General features: G+C 36.1%; 1 protein-coding gene across 1 annotated transcript; it reads right to left on the bottom strand.

The window, feature by feature from the left end:
* Positions 1 to 254: 254 nt before the first annotated feature.
* Positions 255 to 17,845, bottom strand: SPACA1 (sperm acrosome associated 1). The gene is made up of 7 exons (XM_055330935.1): positions 17,620 to 17,845; positions 11,851 to 11,907; positions 8,356 to 8,457; positions 7,119 to 7,225; positions 6,437 to 6,572; positions 1,137 to 1,257; positions 255 to 411 (listed from the first exon to the last, which is right to left on the bottom strand). Exons 1-7 carry the CDS (start codon positions 17,843 to 17,845, stop codon positions 255 to 257), a joined length of 906 nt encoding a protein of 301 aa, XP_055186910.1.
* Positions 17,846 to 18,109: the final 264 nt, after the last annotated feature.

Genomic DNA, 18,109 nt, shown 5'->3' with positions numbered 1-18,109 from the left:
CAAAGTAATTACCTGAAATGGCAAATGTGGAGAACAAATTAAAATTATTTTTGATAACTCCATCACAAAGATACACTGACTAAAACAGCCCCTTCTCATACCACACACTGACTAAGCACATTCTCATATTACATTACATTTAGACTGTGGAAATCACTTGCAATATTATTAAAGTATTTCACCATATATTTTATTTTTATAGTAATGAATCTGATATTCTCTACTCTTTTGGTTTCTTATATATCATCCATACATCATTCATTCCATTCACTTAAAGCATCATCTTCATTTCCAGGTATTTCTGTTGGTGACTGGTCAAGAGAAGTTGAATCTTTGTATCTCATTGAACTCAGTTCAGACTGTATCTCAGTTGTTGAGGCTTTCTCCCCCCAGAAAGACTTGACTGCCCCCCTGGAGAAAAAGCAAAAACAAAACAAATATCCTTTATGAATTGAAAACCGAAACTAAGTAGGTATATATAATTTTCTGCATATAGAAATGTGTCTTTAGTTATGATATTTTTAGTTTGTGGTGTATCAGCTACATTTGTGATAGTAGATGAATCCTCAGGCTGTATCAGGGTGTAAACTCATATAAATATTAGAAATATTCTTTCAAAAAATTAATTAGTAGTTTATACCAATCAAGTTTTAGAGTTGTGAGAACTACAACTGAACATACATATTCATTCAAAACATTTTTGGGGGGGATCCCCGGGTGGCTCCGCGGTTTAGCACCTGCCTTCAGCTCAGGGCATGATCCCGGAATCCCGGGATTGAGTCCTGCATTGGGCTCTGTGCATGGAGCCTGCTTCTCTGCTTCTCCTTCTGCCTGTGTCTCTCTGTCTCTCATGAATAAATAAATGAATAAATAAGACCTTTAAAAAATATTTTTTTTGCAATTACCATGTGAAATTATAAAAATTGCACTTAAAGCTCTCTCATGGTGAGAAGCAAGTCATGATCTTAGGTAGCCTGAAGCAGAATAGTTGCAGGAGGTATACAGGGTGTTGGACTATTTCAAGACATATATGGGGGGTGTTATGGACAGGCCTTTGGGTTCATCAAACAAGAGGGGTGTGCCAGACAAGGAGGACATCAAGTAAGGGTGATGACTCAGTTCAGTCCTTCACCTACCAGTTTATAATTATGAAGATCAGTATAAAGATCACGAATATACAGATAACAACTCCTATGGTCAGCACAAAAACTAGGACTGCATCAGTGTCTGGTCGAGCTGATCTTTTCATTTGCAATTCTAGAGAAAAAACACACATCTGATGATTATTACTACTGGAAAAAAAAGATATCTAAATAGAAACTTTATATATAAAAATTAACTCTAGAAAAACACAGAAAGAATGAAAAGAAAGTTACTAATAAACTTGCTCATGAACTCTGAAATGTCCTTTACAAACATGCAGAAAATTTGAAATAATTTAACACCGAACATTCTGTATTCCCACCACCTAGATACTACCATCAACACTTTACTACCCATCTATCCATCCTCCTATAAATCCATTCATCCATCTTATTTTTTCAATGCATTTCAACATTATTTGCTAATGTCTGCATACTTCCCCCGAAAAAACTTCAAAAGGTGTATCATCAACCAGAGTTCAATACTTGTTTATATTTTTTCTTTTGAGGTAAAATTTTCGATGAATTGCACAAAGATTTTAAATGTACATTTATTTAGTTTTGGCAAATGCAAACGCGCATATATAATTCAAACCCTCTGAAGTCACAGAATATTGCTATACCCCATCAATTCCCTTGAGTCCCTCCAGGTAATTTCTGCCCCATCCTCCAGAGGCAACTACCATACTAATGCTCTTTTCCACCACAGATTAGTTCTGCTTGTTTTAGAACTTTATAGGAATGGAAAGATATACTATATATTCCTTCATGTGAGGCTTTTTTACTCAGCCTGTTTTAGAGATTCACCAGAACTGCTGCATACATCAATATTTTTTTCTTTTTTTATTGATGAGTAGTATTCTAATTTGTTTATTCATTCTTCTACTGATGAACAGGTAGGCTGTTGCTGCTTTAAGCTATTATAAATAAACTGCGATGAACATTTTTTTAAAAAATTTTATTTATTTATGATAGGCACACAGTGAGAGAGAGAGAGGCAGAGACACAGGCAGAGGATGAAGCAGGCTCCACGCACCGGGAGCCCGACGTGGGACTCGATCCCGGGTCTCCAGGATCGCGCCCTGGGCCAAAGGCAGGCGCCAAACCGCTGCGCCACCCAGGGATCCCCTGCGATGAACATTTTTATGCAAGTCATCTGCAAACACGTATTTTCCTTTTCTTGAATAAATATCTAAGAGTGGAACTCCTGGGTCATAGGGAAGAGGTATTCTTTAGTTTACTAAGAAACTGTAAGATCTTTGCCCAAACTGATTATAATGGTTATATAAGTTTTGTGAATTTTTTTCTCCCAGGTTTTGGCTTGCCTATTCATTTTTCTAATGATTTTTTTAATGAGCTAAAGTTTTTAATTTTAATGAAGCCTAATTTATCAATGTTCCCTTTTATGGTGATTGTTTTCTGAGTCATAGCTAAGAAACCCTAGCCTACTCCAGTATCATGCAGATTTTCCCCTATGTTTCTTTTCTAAAACTTTATGTTTAAAGTTTTAATTTTTACATTTGGAACTATGACATCTCAAGGCACCACCTGCATGGCTCAGTTGGTTAAGTGGTCTGCCTGTGTGCCTTCCGACTGCAACTTCACCATCACCTGACATGCTCAGATCATGATCCTAGGGTCCCAGGGTCCTGGGATTGAGCCCCGAGTCAGGCTCCCTGCTCAGTGGGGAGTCTGTCTCTCCCTCTCCCTCTGCCCCTACACTCCCCTACCTCTCGACCCCACCCCCCAGTCGAGCTCTCACTACTCTCTCAAATAAATAAATAAAATAAAGGACTATCATATATCTTTAATTTTTATATGTTGTAAGATAGAGCTTCAAGTTTATTTTTATACAAATATCCACACAACACTTTTAAATTAGACATTCTCTCCCATATCTTTCTGCTCTTCCTGAAAATAAGGCTATTAAAGAGACGAAGCCAGTCTACCATATGCATTATAACACTGCTATACTATAAATTGGTGAAAAGCCAATTACATCAAATACTATTTATTTTACCAATTATATAGCTTTCTTATGGTTCTTCCTAGCCCTCAAAATCATAGGATCATAAAGAATTCATGTGGAGAAGGACCAGAGAGATCACTGGATACAATTATTGAATTACACTGATAAGTAAACCAATGTTCAGGGAGGTTTAATGATTTGTGCAAGCGATGTTTTATATATTGCAATATTTTAATTTTGGTAAGTACCCCTCTTTCAGAAGTAGTTTCTTTTGCATGGGCAATCTCATCTGCTTATTTGTCTGAATTTTTTTCCTATTTTTAAACACCATGGAGTATAATTTTTCATTCTCCTTACTAATTCTAGAGCTGTAAATTCAATTGGTGACCTCACTAAATAGTCCCAAGTATTATAGAGAAATCACATCATATATTCCAACATTGTTGGATTTTTAAAATCTTTGTTTTTGATAATTTTGGATTTACAGAAGCAGTGAGGTTTTTAAAGCTCAAATGAAAGATCCCTTTTAGGATTAAAACCTTAGAAGAAATGCAAAATTCCTTTCCATTTTTTCATTACTCTGCAATACTAGCCAAGAGGATGAAGAGTGAGAGGTATAAAGATTTTACTTTATTTCAAGAGCAGTCTTCTTGCAAGGATCACTTTTATATCTAGATTACTTTTATACCTAAAAAAAATAGGCTGCATTTCCTATTGAAATTTCTTATTGAAAAACAGGATGGATTTCAATGTTCTGACTTCTTAGAAAAATGAAGCTTATGTTTGCATTTGTTTTCTAGGGCCATGATAGCAGAGTACCACAAACTGGGTGACTTAAAAGCAACAGACAATTTATTTTCTCATAGTTCTAAAGGCTAAAAGTCTGAATGCAACGTGTTGGTAACACCCTGCTCACTCCAAAGGTTCTGGGGGTGGATCCTTCCTTTCTTCTTCCTGCTCTTTGTAGCCGCAGATGTTCCCTGGCTTGTGGCAACATAACTCCAATCTTTGTCTCTGTTTTCACATGACTGTCTTTTCCCTGTGTGTCTTTCTGTCTTCATATGACATTCTCTTCTCTCTCATTCTGTGTTTGTGTCCAAATTTCCCTCTTCTTATAAGGACACCAGTCATAGTGAATTAAAGGCCCACTCTATTCTAGTATGTATGACCTTATCTTACCCAAACAAATTATATCTGCAACGATCCTGTTCCCATCACAGTCACATTCTGAGGTTCTGGAAGTTACGACTTGAGAAGGGAGAGACAATTCAATCCATAACAATGCCTAATTATAAAGACAACTATTGTGGAAGTGAAAAATCTGATGTATAGGGGTGGATGGGAAATTTTCATTAACTAAATCATATTTACCCTAAAGATATTTTAATTGTGGGTACTTGTTTCAGGTCAGTACCATACTGTGTTGACATTTATAGACAAAATAGTTGTTTTATGTCCAAATAGCCAAAAGGGTCTGTCACAGGGGTATTCACAATTGTCACTTTCTAAAAGAAGCTAATAGATACCAAAGTACTCTAAAAGCATTTTGTCATTTAACTAGACCATGTACTGAGATGGCAAAGCTAACCCATCAGCGTTGGACTGCTACAAGAGAGAAGTCAGCTTTGTCTCATTTAAGGGCTAACACTTCAGGGTCTGTCTCTAGCCCTTAGCTTACACACTATCAAATGCATATTGACTTCTACAAAACAAACTGAGGGTGGCTGAAGGGGTGGTGGGTGAGGCGATGGGGTAACTGGGTGGCGGGCATTAAGGAGGGCTTGTGATATAATGAGCACTGGGTGTTACATACAACTGATGAATGACTGAACTCTACCTCTGAAAGTAATAATACATGATATGTTAATTAACTGAATTTAAATAAAATAAAATAATTTTTTTAAAAGACTTCTTTTTTTTTATAAAGATTTATTTTTTATTTATGATAGACACACACAGAGAGAGAGAGAGGCAGAGACACAGGCAGAGGGAGAAGCAGGCTCCATGCCGGGAGCCCGACGTGGGACTCGATCCCGGGACTCCAGGACCGCGCCCCGGGCCAAAGGCAGGCGCCAAACCGCTGAGCCACCCAGGGATCCCCAAAAGACTTCTAATCAAAAGAAGAGCTATGGTCCTAACAAGGACTAGGCTGTGGGGACAAAAACTGAGAATGGCCCCCAAAACTTTTATTACTCTAAACTAGTACTCACTGAGATATTTTTTAGTTTGATGGGGTTTGATCCTTTCTTGCTTTTTTAAGCATTTTTTTGAAATTATCCTTTTACTAATACTTGATATCTCAACATGAGATTATTAGCTTTCACCATAAATATTTTTTAAAGACAGTAAACACATTAAAGAAAGTTGTAGTTTATTCTTAAAAGTCATGCCTTAAACACTTTAGCTTATTTCCATTTTAATAAACAGTGTTATGCTGTATGGTATCTCTAAACTATAGCATAAATTCTTTACTTGGGATTCAGAAAAAGCTTCAAGAAATCCATGGATTCTATTAAAATAACAAGTAGTTTTTGGCAGGTTTGTTTATGTGGGCATTTCTTCTGGGGAAAAGCCTCCTGAGTTTTGATTTGATTCTCAAAAGAACTTGTGACCAAACCCCCTCATTACCTCAACAACAATGACAACTATAATAAAAATGGCTAAGAGCAACTGAACAAAAGGAAATAACTGGATATGTTATACATCATAGTCTAAACTGAAAGGACATGCACATGGAACCATTTTGCAAGGGAAGCATAGTTTCTAACATGTAAAATTATGTTCAGGGCAAGATTTGTCTTTTGTAACATATATTGAGGACTGTATTCTTGTTTCATCAAAAAATATTTTCTTCAAATGAATAATTTTTAAAGATCCATGTTTTGAAATAATGTTTCTTAATTTTATTATTTTACTGTATCAAAAATTTTGTAAGCATCTATGAGAATTCCATGTATCCTTTCACTTTTGTGACAGAAGTGAGAGAATATAGTTCAAGTTAGAGGACTGCCTTTGGAGATGCTTCAGGAATGCACCAGTTTCCCAAAGGGAACCACATCTGACTCTATATTGTGAAAAGGAAATTAAGTACCACCTTGTAGAAAGTCTAAATGATAAACACCAGTGGTTTTCCAAAGGTTGTCCCTGAGCCAGCAACACATGGGAACTTGTTAGAAAGGCAAACTGCTGTGCCAGCCCCACCCAAGATCTAGTGAATCAGAAACTCTGGGAGTGAGGCTATCAATCTATTTCAAGAAGCCCTCCAAATGATTTTGATGCTTTTTAAGTTTGATATAAGCAAACCAAAATATAACTGGGCACTTACCACTTGTTGTATAGACTGTGAATTTAACTGTTGCTATTATTTCATTATTATCCAAGGTGGCACACTCAAAAATCAAGGGGTGAACTTCCCTGCGTACTTCCAGGATTGCTGAATCATTTGCAAGGATAATGGGTTGCTATTTAAAAAGGAAAAAAAAGTGCCAACATTCTTCACGTATACTTAAGATCAGGAAACAATTTATTTCCCATAACAAAAGAATAGTCATTGTCTCTCAGTCTAGGACAGTAACTGATTATGCACATGGATTTAGAGTCAGACAATCCCGACATTAAGTACTAACTCTAAGATTTCTGCCTGTGTGACTCTCTGCTTCTCAATTACTTATCTGTAAAATGAGTGTAATGGTAAGAATTATCTCATAGATTGGTATCTGGGTTAAAACTTTGCTTCCAAAATAGAATACTTTATATAAAAGGGATGTTTTTAAGTTCAGATAATAGCTGACCCCAAGACATATGTAAAGTTTTAGCCCCACTTAATAATGCAATTATTGCATTATTAAAATTAAATTAAAATCTCAATAATAACAAGGTTATAAGATTTTTAACTTCATTTTTGCAAACTGCTTCTAAAAAGAAAGTTTTCTGATAGCCATCAAGTACTGGGAAACAAATTTTATCGCTCACTAGAAAGCACCACATTACATACATTCATTACTTACTTGGTCTGGCCTTAGAAGTTTCCAAACATATTTGAAACGATTTACAGGAGATATATGAACACATGCCAGTCTAACACTGTCAAGACTTTCTGTAACTGGTCTACCCCCTAAAAACAAGAAAAATTAAATACATATATACCATTAGGCATTGTAAGTTGCTTTATACAAAGACTACTTTTAAAGGCCACTTTTTTAAAAAAATTTTATTTATTTATTCATGAGAAACACACACACACACACACACACACACACACACAGAGGCAGAGACACAGGCAGAGGGAGAAGCAGGCTCCATGCAGGGAGCCTGATGTGGGACTTGATCCTGGATCTCCAGGATCAGGCCCTGGGCTGAAGGCGGTGCTAAACCGCTGAGCCACCCGGGCTGCTCTAAAGGCCACTTTTGTGGGATGCCTCAGTGGCTCAGCAGTTGAGCACCTGCCTTTGGCTCAGGGTATGATCCTCCGGTCCCAGATGGAGTCCCACATCTGGCTCCCTGCATGAAGCCTGCTTCTCCCTCTGTCTGTGTCTCTGCCTCTCTCTGTGTGTCTCCCATGAATGAATAAATAAATAAAATCTTTTTTTTTTTAAAGCCACTTTCAGTTTAACATCAATTATATGCTGGAAGTTATCAAAATTATTATTGAGAGTTTGAGTGCAGAAGAATAGAGAGGAGTGAGTGGATGCAAAGTAAAATCATCAAAAGAAGCAGGTGGAAAATACCATAGCTGTGTGGTCCTTTGGCAGAATAAATAGCAAGGGCATCCAACTTAGTGATCTATTAGATTAAACTTTGAGATCTGCCAGTGACTTTCAATTTACTGGTTAGAAACCCCCACTAGAGATGATGAAATCTCAAAGTAATGTGATATTATATAGAAAAGCTTACAAACTTACCAATTTAAAGTCTGCCAATCTACTAATAAAATGTCATTACCAAAGTGTCAAAGGTGTTTCACTATAGATTAGCTTTGACCACAGACCTTGAGTATAATAAAGTTCCAGTGTATTACAGAGACTATATGTTAAATTTTAAACAACACTGAAGAATGTAAAGGAAAAGCAGAAAAGTACTCAGAGCTATAATTGTCTAGGTAAGTGGAATTTTAAGTTTTATCATAATTTTCTTTCAGTATATCAATTGATCAATTCCTTCCACCCATGGCAACCTGAGGTTAAAGCTATTTCCCCAGAGTAAGCCCTTCCCCTCCAACTCCTTCCAATGCAGAGTCCAACTCACAGCCACAATCTACGGGTCCACGGCATTCTTCCACTCGTACAATGCACTTGGATTCACCTCCAGGGCATCCATTTGTTAGTATAACTTCTCTAATACCAACACCTTTGGTAAAAGAAATCAGCAAATGTTAAGAAAAATTAATTCTACTTTCTTTACTTTTCCACCTAGGTCTTTTTTGAGACTTTTTTTCTAATTTTAGAAATTCCTAAATTCAGAGTGATGACACTTAGAATTTTTATGCCCCTCATTTTACTTCATAAAACAGCATTTCCCAAAGTGAGTTACATGAAACACTAGAATTTCCTCTAGTTATATGAAAAAGGATTCCAAAATTATATCCATTTGAAAATGATAAATTAAAATTAAAGGGTCTTCTTTATTACAGAATTTTGGGGGAACTTTTTTACTATGCTAGTAAATTAATGTGCTATTATGTATAAACTTTCATAGACCTAAGATGTAAAATTTTTATATTTTAACATCTTTGAAATGAGAAATCAGAACTTATCTTAGATTGACAGCATGTGACAAATTGGTAGCATTTTTCCTTTTTAGAGGTGCAAAAAATATGCTTCTCACAGCTAACAAAAGTCTTAGATTTGATGAAATATAGTAGTAAACAGGATCTCCCAAATTTGTCTGGCCATGGAAGTTTTAGAAGTGGTTTTGGAGCACTGAAGGACTTTCCAAAAATCACATTTTAAAACATAAATGATGCTTTTTAATATTTAGATTAGTAAAGTCTCTGTATTAAATATGAGGACAAAGTATTAATGACCAAATCTCAATTTCTAACAAATAGTGTCTTGAGAATTACCACACTTTTTTTACCACAAGAAATCAACTCTCTACTAACAGATCTCAGATCTCCACTGGGTTTGCCTTTCATCACCAGAATTGAGGAACATGATAAAATGCTCTATCAGTGACATGCTAAACATGTCCTAGGATAAGTGACCTATGATATGACTGTGTAGCCACAGGCTAAGGAACAGTCCATCTTGATTTCCTTTTCTACCAGATTCCCTCTTTCAGCCCCTAAAGATGTTAATCACAAAACCCATTCTCAAGGGCAAGGGAGAGTTGAAGTCGAGAGATGACTTACAACAGTGGTTCTCAAACTTTAGAGTGCATGCAATCACCTGGAAATCTTATTAACAGGCAAATTCTGATTCAGTAGGTCTGGAGTAGGTTCAGAGATTCTGCATTTCTAACAAGCTCCCAGACGTTGCTGATGCAGCTGGTCTGTGGACCAAACTTTGAGTGGCAAGGGAGAGGACTCTACATGAGATAAGGAGATGAAAGGTTGGAAGAGGAAAGATCTCTTTTTAATTTTTTTCAATTTTAAGTCTACTATAGTTAACATATAGTATTAGCTTCAGGTGTACAATATATTGATTCAACAATTCTACACATTACTCGGTGCTCATTATAAATGTACCATTCGAGGAAAGATCTCTTGATTAATAAGAGATGCCTAAGAATGGCTGCAGTATAGCTCCGCTTGAATTTGTGAAAGGTACCTCTCTAGATGCACAGGCTTATTCTAAAATGCACAAATATTTTCCAAGCAAGCTTATTTGTGAATTTATTTAGCCAAATACAGTTCATTGTGATGACATGTGTAGGTGTGAGATTTTCTGTAAGTCTAAGTAACACCTAAAAATCTCCCTGGGTATTCCAGAAAAAGTAAACTTTTTGACTGCTGAAATATTGAGAGTTCAGTAGAATTTTCACCAAAGTGCTTTTTTCCCTCTAAATAGTTTTTATAAATTGAAAATATTTTAAAATATTTTAGATGTAAAATGTTGCCTTTAAAGGTTTATCTTTCTCCTTAGAATTTATCACCATCTGATGTATTACATGTTTTAATATTATTTTTGTCTTTGCCCCTCTACACTTCCTGTAGGGAAGGAGTTGTTCTACCACTTATAGCAATGCCTGGTACATAGTAGGCAAAATTCAAAAAATCATTTGATGAACAAATATGTAATTTCTGAAACACATCTTTAAAAAATAGAGTAATACAATATAAATTACTACAACTGTCATAAAAGTAATTCTCTACCTGTGAAATTTCTCAAGCAAGCTGCAAAAGAAAGATGTAAATTGCAAATGAATATTCACAGGTTTATTACATGTATTCCTTTCATTTTGGACTCTGATCCACTAAGAAGTTAAGGAAAAAATTAGGTTTAAAATTATCTTGAGACAGAAAATAGAATAATGATTGTCAGGGGTTGGGCAGGGACAGCAGAGAGTTAATGTTTAAGAGGAACGGAAATTTGACTCCAGGATAATGAAAAAGTTCTGGAGATAGATGGTGGTAATAGTTGCACAACAACGTGAACATGTTTAATGTCACTGAGTTGTATATTTAAAGAAGGTTAAAATAGTAAACTTTATGTTAGGTTTATTTTGCCACAATAAAGGGCAGCCCTGGTGGCTCAGCGGTTTAGCGCCGCCTTCAGCCCAGGGCCTGACCCTGGAAACCCGGACCAAGTCCCAAGTCGGGCTCCCTGCATGGAGCCTACTTCTCCCTCTGCCTGTGTCTCTGCCTCCCCTTTCTCTCTCTGTGTCTCTCATAAATAAATAAATAAAATCTTAAAAAAAAATACATTAATTCAAATATAAACAATTCAGGTGTAATTTTAAAAAATCATTCTGCTCTAGGTCTGCATGGATTTTGCTTTTCATTTGGTTTTTATCTTTGCCTCCCTTCACTATCCTTTTTCCAAGGCAGTTTTATTTAGGATAAACTTAATTTCATTGCAAATTATCTATTGTCTTCTCAGCATTCTAGTCTATTGTGATTGTCAAAAGATGGTCTTCTAACCAGCAGCATCAGATTTATTTGTGAACTTGTTTAGAAATACAAACTCTTAAGCTCCTCCAAAGGCCTAGGGAGTTAGTAACCCTGGGGTAGGTACAGCAGTCGTGTTTTAACAAGCCCTGCAGGCACTTAGGTTTGAGAAACACTGGTCTATTGTGGTACGTGTAGCCTTAATTCCACCCCTATCTATGTAAGAGATTTTATGTCCAATGTCTATTCATGGAATGATAGAGGTCATAGTTTTTTTTAATATTATCTTTCCCCTCAAGCTAATACCTCTTTTCTCCAAGACATAACATATGAATTGGAGAAATGTAGAATTTAGAATAGACTATTACAAATAGGCAAATTTCTTGATTTGCCACACAGTCTGTGGGAAGACATCTCTGAGATGCACAGGAAGATCTTTCATCTTCTGAACACCTGTGAGATAAAGTTTCACTTGATAAAATCAATTTAAGTGCCAAAAAAATATAGGGAGCTGACTTAAAATAAGGCTTAGAGGTTATAAACTGAAAATATCTTACCTTTTGAGTTTTGGATGTGAATTATAATTTGAGAGATAAATGAAAGTACACAAATTACATATAAAAATTGCCAGTTTTTACCTTCCCTTCTCCCCAAATTACATATTGTTGATTTGTCTGCTCTATGCTACTTACCACATGTAACGGTGCACATCCCAAATTCTACTTCTTTGACTACTGTCTGATTTGAAGCTAAACATAAAATGCAAATATACATTATTCAATCATATGAAAACTTTTCAAATGGAAAAATTGTTACTTGAGGATGAAGGATACAAGCACTTATCATATGGGAAACAAAGTTTTTAAGTTTTATTAAATCAGAAAATCAGTGTCATTCCTAGTACATCTTCTAATATTGTTAAATCAAAAGAAGCCTAAACCTTCAAAGTACTTAAATAAGTTAGGAAATGTCTTGCAAAGGTCTATATTCAAACTTTTATATAAATTAAAAAAAATTTCATCAGCTCAACACATGGTGAGTTAAAGTTCTATAGGTCAGAAAAACAAAACAAAACAAAAGCCTGCTAATTGTAAGGCCCCAATTTTTTCTATTCTCTATTTTTCAAAAAAAATTTGAGTAGATCATTTCCATCCAAAAAGAAGTCTTTTTGCCATGTGTTCATTAAAAATATGTCGTAGAATGGTTCTATACCTTCTTAGGTTAAGATGATAAATTAGTCCCAAGAATTTATTTCAACACTTTATTTAGCAGGATAATTTAGGAATATACATGTATTTGAGTAAATATTGTTGATTTTAAATCATGCTACTCTGTTTCTAATTGTTTTGAAGTTTGGCATTATTTCTACCAGCTATAGTATATAACCAATTCTTCATAGCAGATAAGAACTGATGTTTCAATATAAAAAATATTACAAGAGGTGTTAGAATTTTTTAAAGCATTGTATCCTAAATTAACAATATTACATGGGAAAGTGCATAAGAATTGGAGTCCAAATTGCTCCTTCTACCACTAACTAGGTGAATTTGAGCAAATTACTTTAACTCTATCAGGCCTAGTTAACTCTTCTGCAAAAATTTGGAAAGGAGAACCTATTTTATTTTATTATGAATTAAATGAGAGCATCTCTAAGAATTAAATGAGATAATATATGTGAAAACAATCTGCAACTTTAGTGCTATAAAAGTGATACTTTTAGTGATACTTAAGATATCATAACTTCATTCACACTCAGTGCACATCAGATTTTTTTCCTATTTTGGTTACTGTAAGACAATATCTTCACAAAGACTGCTATTCTATACTTACAAGCACCAAATACAGTTCCCTGAATACATAGTATGCTCTTGATGTATATATGTTAAGTAAATCAATATTGACTTTGTTAAATTATTTGGAATATCATGATCAATTCTGAATTGATGCTTTTGCTTCAAATACTTGGATACTTTCTGCTGGCACATTGTGGGATATATATTAAAAGCCAAATCTAGAACATAGAAAACACAGGTAGGAGGATGAGTTAATACTTTCAGACTCTAAATATAGCTTCTTTTCAAAAACCATTCAAAAACTATTAGTCAATCAATCAGCCCTACTATTCACTACCTATGCTACTTTGGGAAAGTTATTTAAGCTCTTCTAACTTCAGAAAAAAAAAATGGATTTAATCAGATGATCTCTAAGGTCCCTTTTGACTGTGAGTGCCCATTAGGTCATTCAATGACTTCCATTTTTTATAGGGGTCCCCTAATGGTGGGTCAGAGAAACTACATGTATCCGGACTTCAGTGTGGTATTTGCCAAAATTTCCTGTCATATTCTTATGAGTAAAAAGGAAATATATGGTCTGAATGCTAGTAAGCTTTTATATGTAACTTGTTAAACAGTAATATCCAGTGTTGCTATTGGTTGGTGTCAATGTATAAGGAAAGAGTATCATAGGACTCTGTCCTGTTTAATATTTTTATTAATGACCTGGAAATATTGGTATTATCATGCTAAGTCCAGAGGTTCCGAAAAACTAGGAAGGATAACAAATAAGTTTGAAGATAAATCTGGCTCTAAAAAAATGCCAGGATGGAATACTAGGCAAGTCTACCAAAATGAAGCCTTAGAGAAATGTCTTACACATGGAGCTGAAAAGTAATTCTCCTCAAAATATGGATAGTCTTAATTTGACAGAACAAGTGAAAATGAGTGGAGATTTCAATAGTAAGTTCAATAGGAGTCAAGACTGTTGAGGCCTCCCTAAAAATCTATTCAGTTTTAGATTTTACTGATAAAAGCACGGCCATAATGATGCAGATAATGATCACACTCGTTTTTTGTTCTGGTCAGATCCTGGAGTGTTCTCTTGAATTCTGGACAGCACAATTTAACTGTTGGTATATACCATCAGAGCCCAATTTTAATTTTTGAATTTCTTGAGAATTGATATAGAAGGTCGATATTTCATAATTTTTATTTTTTCTTAGAGGTGTTCCAAAGCAAAAGAGAAAATAGTTATATTTATAAAGGATAAAACTTATTTTAGAGAATGAAATGCATTCTATTTTGCAATTATTATGTAGATCTATTGTTGGTCCCTTTTATAAATGTATGGGTATAACTATAAATCTAAGGGTCTAAGTATACCTTCAGGTTTATCAAAAGTTTAACAGTGTATAAAAGGTATGGGGGGTTAAGAGTTATTAATATAAATCTAACATATTTTAGTAATTTTTCCTAAGTTTTTAAGCGTTTTGTTATTTCATCATTCATAATGCTGGATTTTATTATTTCTGATTGATTATTCCCAATTATGTCTCTTTTAAAAAAAAGACTAAGATAATAAAATGGAAGAATGTTTGGAATTGCTTAGAAGGATGATGTAATTGCAAAATAAATCATAGCTATTATATCATCCTTTGTTTCCTTATTTTTTGCCTGAAGTATATTGCATCATCTTTCAGGAAGCTATAAAAGAACTCTAGAAGCACCTTTCTGGTAGTCTATTTTTAGCTTTCATTGAACACTGCTGAGGTTTTTAAATTTTTCTTTCTTTTCTTTTTTCTTTTCTTTTCTTCTTTCTTTCTTTCTTCTTTCCTTTCCTTTCCTTTCCTTTCTTCTTTCTTTTCTTCCTTCTTTCCTTCCTTCCTTTGCCCATAAAGGTAAAGAGAAAACTGACAGAGAAAAACACTTCACAAATGTTGGATGAATCAGAAGATGAACATAGACAGCAGCACCTTAGATGCTAATGCTGATGGTGAAACTGACTGCATAAGCAAAATGAGTGAGAAATGATAACTTAGATGAATACCCTAGATGAATTTTCTCTAACTCAAAAATCAATGAATTCATATTACATTTCTAAGTATGAAAAGGATATATGGTATTCTCATCCAGTTAGTCTTTCAATAGGAAGGACTTAATCCTGAAATGTTTTATGAACAGAAGCCAGACCACACTGTTTTGCTAAAAGGATATGGACAATATTCTTTCATTTTTAAAGCTGTTTATCCACCAAAATTTACTTGATAACATTTGTAAATGGACAGATCGTGATGGCAGGTATATATACAAAAGTGACTAAAAAGAAAATAGATGATTTAGAAATGAATAAAATTCATTGGACTAATCATTCTTATTGGCGTTTATAAACCTAAAATGAAAATATTTTGCAATTATGGAGCAAAGAACATGGTGGTCTTCTCATCAACAAAATATGTGGCTTCATAGTTTTCAAAAGTATTGTGTTTTGACAATGCACAAATTAATAAACCAGAATCTATTAGAGATTTGTCTGAAATCTGGAATCAGCACTTGTAAGATGAATATATTCCAGACTCATGCATAACAGTAAATGAGCATCTAGTTGCATTCAAAGTATCCTGCCCGTTTATATTAACATCTTCAAAACCAAGAAATATGGAATAAAAGTTTGGAGTTTTCCATATTTATATTCTTATTAAAATTTCAAATTAGTTGTTTTCATTAACCCTTTATTTTTACTTTTGTAAATTTCTTGTAAAATTCCTTAAAAGTAAAATTTTTTTAAAGTCCACTGGATAGCAAATAATGATGACTATTTTTATTGGTCATTGAGGGTTAAAAGGAGCTTTGTCAAATTTTAATAATGGCTCTGGAAATTTTCTAATCTTCAACACCTCCAATTATTTACACTTCTGGATTCTCACTCTCCCCAGGAGAAGCAACTATGCACGAAATCATACATATAAAATTTCAAAAGGTACACAGACTCCCAAAGTTTACAGATGAGAGAATGAGAGAAAAATAACTTGCCTGCATTTTAATTTGTACCTAAGGCATTGTAACTTCATTGCTTGGGTATAGCTTAAACCCTACTTAGCATTTCACAGGTAGAACTATCCCTTGAACAGTTTAATACTAAAACTGTTAATTCAATTATTTTTAAAACTGGAGTGAAGCAACAGCTATCATGCTTTAGATAAGGTTTTCTTGTCTAGTCTCTCTCACATTTGCAAGGTCAAGGACCTCTCCCAGCTCCCTGTAATGTAATATTATGAAGGCGATGCAAACTCCCATCCCATCAACAACCTCCAATAGTCCATTTCTTTCCATCACTGCGGGTCACAATCTGTTATCAGAAAATAAACAGAAAGGCTGATAAATACAGCACCTATTCTATATGTATAGGAGACAGGAGACTGCCAAGGATCTTAAAGAATAGTAAAAGAATCTCCGCTGGGTCATTTATAGAGAAAGGGGATCATTTCTCCTTTAAATGGCTGCAAACCAGCAATTTACCTGGCCTTCTACCTACCAGCAGCATGTGAGTTACTAACCAATACAACATGTATAACAGCTTGTCAAGTTTTATTGCTTAATAAGCCAGCAGAACAAGGTAAATTTATGAACCAAGCACAGGTTCATTTTCCCTTCTATTATCAAACAAAACCACTAGTTGGATCCCTTGATAGGTGTTTTCTACTGCCATCATTCCTTTGTGTATGGAAGTTGAAGGTGCAAATATTACACCACCATGCTACAGAGGTGCTCAAGGATAGAGCTGTAGGAAGCTGACATGGGACTTCTGGGCAGTTTTGTCAGCATTTTGGTCTAAGATGTGTCACAGTGAGGGGAATTCTTTATTCCACCGAGTTCCAACCTAAACAGCAGACGTGGAAAGGAGTAAGATCTCAAGCAATTTGGGACTTAAAAAAAAAAAAAAAACTACAATGGGAAAGAAAAACATGTAACTACCAAGAATCAAAATAATTCCCATTGGATGTACTAAAAAAAAATCACTCTTCTCACTAGCTTTTAAAAAATATTTGAGTATTTTTCATTTTAAGTCTGTGTTATAAGACATATGTGGAATTGAAGAAACGAAACTATGAACGTATGGGAAGGAGGAAAGAAAACAATGAAAGAGGGAAACAAGCCCTGTCAGGCTCCTGTTGGCGAATGGCTGGGTGGACTAAGCTATGAACCAAGGAGGGTACTACTTGTGATGAGCACTGGGGTTGTATGTATGTGAGGAATCACTGAATTCTACTCAAGAAATCAATGTTAAAACTGTATGTCCCCTAACTAAAATGTAAACTAAAAAAATAAATGTGGGTTAACATAATAATAATAACAATTCCCATTGGTGAGAGGCTACTCCCCAACTCCTATCCCTTAAAAAAAAAAAAAAAAAGTGGGAGGGAGGGCATCTTTTTCCTTATCCAGAGCAATATTTAGTAGTAATCCTGTAACGACTTCTATGTACGTGCTCATTTATGTTTCTTGGGGCGCCTTGGAGAACTAGCACATTCTCTTCAAGGCCACCGGGCTTATGAAGAAAGGGTAAGTTCAAGGCTGTCTGCAAGAGAGCTCTACCGACGTTAACAGGGGTAACAGTTCCCACGGTCCTAGGACAGAGGGCAGGGCTTGGCCCTCGACTGTCCCCGTCAAGGGGCCTCCCGCCCTCACCATCCTCCTCAGTCGCAGACTGGGCTTCGTTCTCCGCCTCGCTCTCGCTCTCGCTCTCGCTCTCGCTCTCGGCCTCCTCCTCGCCCTCGCTCTCGCCCTCGTGGACCAGGCCAGGACCCTGGGCGGCGGTGACGTTCGTCCCACACGCGGAGTGGAGGCCCGCCAGGAGCAGCCAGCCGACCGTCAGCAGCAGCCTGTGGGAGCAGCCCGCGCCCCCGGGGCTCATGGTTCTCGGCCCCGACGGCCGACCGCGGCGCAGCAGCAGCCGCCCGCTCCTGACGAGAGGTGCGGCGAAGAGCGGAGCCCCCGGCCTCCGAACCCCGGAGCCGCGCCCAGGGTAACCATTGAGGCGTCACGGCTCGTCACCGGCGAGCGGAAGGCCCCCCGGGCTCCCAGCGCTGTTGGAACGCGCGTGGGGCCGCCTGTCGCGCTTCGTCCGGCGCTTCCGACGGCGCGGCTCGCTTTCCGGCCTTGCAGGTGTGCAAGCGGC

Source organism: Nyctereutes procyonoides, unplaced genomic scaffold (assembly GCF_905146905.1).
Source record: "Nyctereutes procyonoides isolate TBG_1078 unplaced genomic scaffold, NYPRO_anot_genome, whole genome shotgun sequence".
Taxonomy (NCBI): domain Eukaryota; kingdom Metazoa; phylum Chordata; class Mammalia; order Carnivora; family Canidae; genus Nyctereutes; species Nyctereutes procyonoides.
The sequence above is the reverse complement of the archived record's forward strand: the minus strand, read 5'-3'. Positions and strand labels throughout refer to the sequence as shown.

Bases quoted from the DNA above. Each gene is read 5' to 3' on its own strand.
- SPACA1 (XM_055330935.1), bottom strand. From the start codon at position 17,845: ATGAGCCCCGGGGGCGCGGGCTGCTCCCACAGGCTGCTGCTGACGGTC. The intron at 11,908-17,619 runs GTGAGGGCGGGA...TTTTATGTTTAG, and splicing joins GTCTGCGACTGAGGAGGATG to CTTCAAATCAGACAGTAGTC. The intron at 7,226-8,355 runs GTGAGTTGGACT...TCTTGTTTTTAG, and splicing joins TGGACCCGTAGATTGTGGCT to GGGGTAGACCAGTTACAGAA.